The 3930-nt window shown below is 44.1% G+C and overlaps 1 protein-coding gene across 1 annotated transcript in view; it reads left to right on the top strand.

The window, feature by feature from the left end:
* The first annotated feature begins 155 nt into the window (after positions 1-155).
* SELENOS (selenoprotein S) overlaps positions 156-3930 on the top strand; it is an 8869-nt gene continuing 5094 nt past the window's right edge. Inside the window, exons 1-3 of the mRNA XM_042474016.1 lie at positions 156-307; positions 2140-2268; positions 3105-3211. Coding sequence (XP_042329950.1) covers positions 247-307; positions 2140-2268; positions 3105-3211 — 297 coding nt within the window. The 5' untranslated portion in view covers positions 156-246. The remainder of the gene's footprint in view (positions 308-2139; positions 2269-3104; positions 3212-3930) is intronic.

The raw sequence follows: 3930 nt of genomic DNA on the forward strand, positions 1-3930 counted from the left end.
CTCTACGCCACGTTGGCGCTTTGTTCAAACGTCCACCCATTACTCCTCCCTTTCTCCTGATTGGCCTTGTTTCTCATTAGCTCCGCCTCTTTTCCTTACCCTCGCCACCTGATTGGTCCGAGCGTACCTGATCCCTGATTGGGCGAGAACAGGGCTTTGTGACGTCAGGCTTCCCCGTTCGCTAGTCAATAGCGGTGACTAGGCAGCGGGAGGGGCCCGGATGCAGCGGAGGCGGACGGCCGTAAAATGGCGGCGGGGATGAGGCCGGAAGTGGAAGAAGAAGGGGCTCATAGCCTGCTAGAGACCGGTGAGGAGGAGGGAGAAGGGGAGGAACCTCCCACAGCTCCAAAGGCCAACGGGGGCTTAGAGGCAGAAAGGGGCAACTCTGTGGTCCTCCAGGTGTTTTGGACTACAGCTCCCAGAATTCTCTGCCAATATGGCCAGTGTGCAGGGATCATGGGAGTTGTAGTCCAGAAGAGCTGGAGGGGGCAAGGATTTCTCCCTCTATCCAAAGCCTTGCCACAAAACCCAGGATGTTTTATAGGGCTTTTAGGCAGTCTTTGGTGGGATGCCTGGAGGCTGGTCTAGACCCACTGTCATTGCAACGCTTTGTTATTATTATTATTATTATTATTATATTGATTTTATATTATTAGTATATTGATTTATCCCTTTCCCCCAAAGTTGGGATTCAAAGAGGCTTCACAAGACGACATCTGAAAGGGGGGATCAAGGAGTCCCAATAGACCACAAGTTGCACATGAGCCGACAGTGTGATGCGGCAGCTGAAAAGGCCAATGCGATCCTAGGCTGCATCAACAGTAGTATAGTGCTCCAGAGAATAGGATTCAGAGCGATAGATTCAAACTACAGGAAAAGAGATTCCACCTCAACGTTAGGAAGAACCTCCTGACAGTAAGAGCAGTTTGACAGCGGAACATGTTTCCACATAGTGTTATGGAGTCTGCTTCTTGGGAGGTTTTTAAGCAGAGGCTGGATGCCCATCTGTCGGGGGTGCTTTGATTGCGAGTTCCTGCATGGCAGGCGGATTGGCCCTTGGCATCTCTTTTAGCTCTTTGATTCTATGGTTCCAGGGATAGATGACTGCTCCTTTCCAGAGATTTTTTGCAGTTGTGTGCCTTCAAGTCCTTCCCCACTTACAATAATAGAATAATAGAACAATAGAGTTGGAAGAGTCCCAAAGAAGGGGCATCCAGTCCAATCCCCTGCCATGCAGGAACTCTCAGTCAAAACATACCCAACAGATGGCCACCCAGCCTCTGTTTAAAGACTTCCAAGGAGGGAGACTCCAGCACACTCCGAGGAAGGAGTGTGTTCCACTGTTGAACAGCCCTTATTGCCAGGAGGTTCCTCCTAATGTTGAGGTGAAATCTCTTTTCCTATAGCTTGCATCCATTGCTCCGGGTCCTGTTCTCTGGAGCAGTCCTCATTATGACATCCCTTCAAGTATTTAAACAGGGCGATCATATCACCTCTTAACCTTCTCTTCTCCAGGCTAAACATCCCCAGCTCCCTGAGTCTTTCCTCATAGGGCATGGTTTCAAGACCCTTCACCATTTTAGTTGCCCTCCTTTGGACACGCTCCAGTTTCTTGACATCCTTTTTAAATTGTGGTGCCCAGAACTGGACACAAAATTATTCCAGGTGTGGCACCAGAGCTCTCTGTTTTACTCCTCATGCATGAGCACTAAAGGGGTCTGGAGGCAGCTGCTGTTTATCTTGCCTCCTATAGGCAGGCATACATATAGCGGGATTGGTTAGAATAGACTACCATTCTTTACCTGCTTGAGATTTATTGCAGTTTACTGCAGACACTGAAAATCTCCCCAGCTTTACCATTCTTCATGTTGCTAAAACAAAATTCCCAAGGTGAGAAAGAGGGACTTTGCATAGGTGTGAAAAGATTTCCTAAATGAATGCTTCTTTATCAGATGCTTTGTTAACTGTGATATGCCTGTAAGCTTGTGAGAAGTGACAGGACAAGAAAATGTCTACATAAGATACTGTAGTGATATTGCTATTGTTCATGTTATGGTTATTCTATAGAGGAGTCAAGATCTCTCCTCCATCGTGTGTTTAATACTGTGAATTCTTGCATCTCTTTGTGTTTTATTCTAGTGGGCTCACTGCTATCAGACTATGGCTGGTACATCCTCTTCAGCCTCATTGTTGTTTATTTACTTGTACAAAAACTTGCCAAATCATATCGAGGCACCAGAAGGCCCTGCGTGGACACAGCAGCCATTGGTTTGTATGGGGATGGGAGAGGGTTTGTTGATCCTTAATGAAAGCTTGCCATTCGTTTTCTTTTACCTTTAGAGACTTTACACAGCTAGCTGTATGAAAAATATCCATAGAAGGACAACAGACAATGCTTGAAATGTTACTGCTTATATAATGTGGGCTGATTTTACTATGTGTTGTACATGAAGAGTCATGAACACTGCATTCTGCAAACTGAAAGAAAGGCTGTACATACACATAAGCAATAAAATCATTCATGGGTGCTCCCACTGAGGTTGCCTGACTACTGCCCCTGAGAAATTGTGTGACAGAGCACTTGAAGTCTCTTGTCTTCCTACATTTTCCTCCCAAAAAAATTGTCACAGTCCAAAAAGCTTCTTGTGCTCAGAAAGAGTTTACTTGCACACATGGGACATTGCAGATATTCTCCTTTGGTTGTGCTCCTGAATGTGCACACATGCACACACACACACCATTCCATCTCACTTTTACCTTTTTGGAGTATGTGTGTTGGGACACCAAACATTTCAGTAAGTGTACAGAGGTATCTTCACTGTGTTCTTGATCACAACAGAATACTAATTTCCATCCCACCATTTGTTTTGGCAAGGAGAGACTTTTGTGTTAATTAATTAACAACCATTTCCTATGCCAGAATCATTTGGATTATTTGGATGAAATATTCAGTTAAGTGGGAAGCATTTATCTATGGTATATATATTAAACGTTATTGATAAAATGTGGGGTTGGCTTATGTCAGGTACAGGCAAATGTTCATATGGTAGTGTGAGTCTGTTTAGATTCCTTGGAAATGCTGACTCTTTTCTGTGGTTCATTAGAACCTGATGCTGTGGTTAAACGACAAGAGGCTCTGCTTGCTGCACGTCTGAGGATGCAAGAAGAGCTGAATGCACAAGCAGAAAAATTCAAAGAGAAACAGAAAAAGGTAATGGTTCAATCTTGCATTTGACCAGTACAGGTCAACATTTATCTCCTGTAGCTGGCCAAATTGTATGTTTCTTATTCATGAACTGAACAAAACAAGTGTAAATCTAATTTATACTCTTCATCTAGAAAGATTAGTACTTTTGGCGTTGGGCTGAATCCTGGATATCTTACACCTGTGTAACTCTCCCTATGGATTTTTTTGGTGTTTGTATTCCAAAGGAGCAATTGCCTTAGTCTCAGCCAACCCCTTTTACACTTTCCTCCCTGAAGAAAGTCATAAGATGAACTATGGTATAAAAGATCATGCTTGCTTTGATTATGTGGCCATGGAAATAGTTGTATTGAAGTACAGGTAGCATCCATGTTTCTTTTTCCTTGCAGTGAAAGAACCCATTGAAGGTTCTTGCTGAATTGAGAGTTCTCAGGACATGAGAAATCATGAACAGTCTTGATTCTGGATCCCTTTTCCAATTTTTTTGTTTGCCTAAATAATGCATGCTAATCTTCCGATGATACAGCAGAAGTGGGGAACCTTTGTGTCTGCAGTTCCCATCAGACCCACCCAGCATTGGCCAGTAGCGAGGGATTGTGGGAGCTATAGTTCAAAAGGTTCCCCATCCATTTCATCCAGATCCAAATGGTGATCTGTTTCTCAACACCATTCCTCTTCATGAAATACCAGGCTGGCAGCAGAACTGGAAAGATCAAGCCCCTAGT

Source organism: Sceloporus undulatus, chromosome 6 (assembly GCF_019175285.1).
Source record: "Sceloporus undulatus isolate JIND9_A2432 ecotype Alabama chromosome 6, SceUnd_v1.1, whole genome shotgun sequence".
In the NCBI taxonomy this organism is placed as follows: domain Eukaryota; kingdom Metazoa; phylum Chordata; class Lepidosauria; order Squamata; family Phrynosomatidae; genus Sceloporus; species Sceloporus undulatus.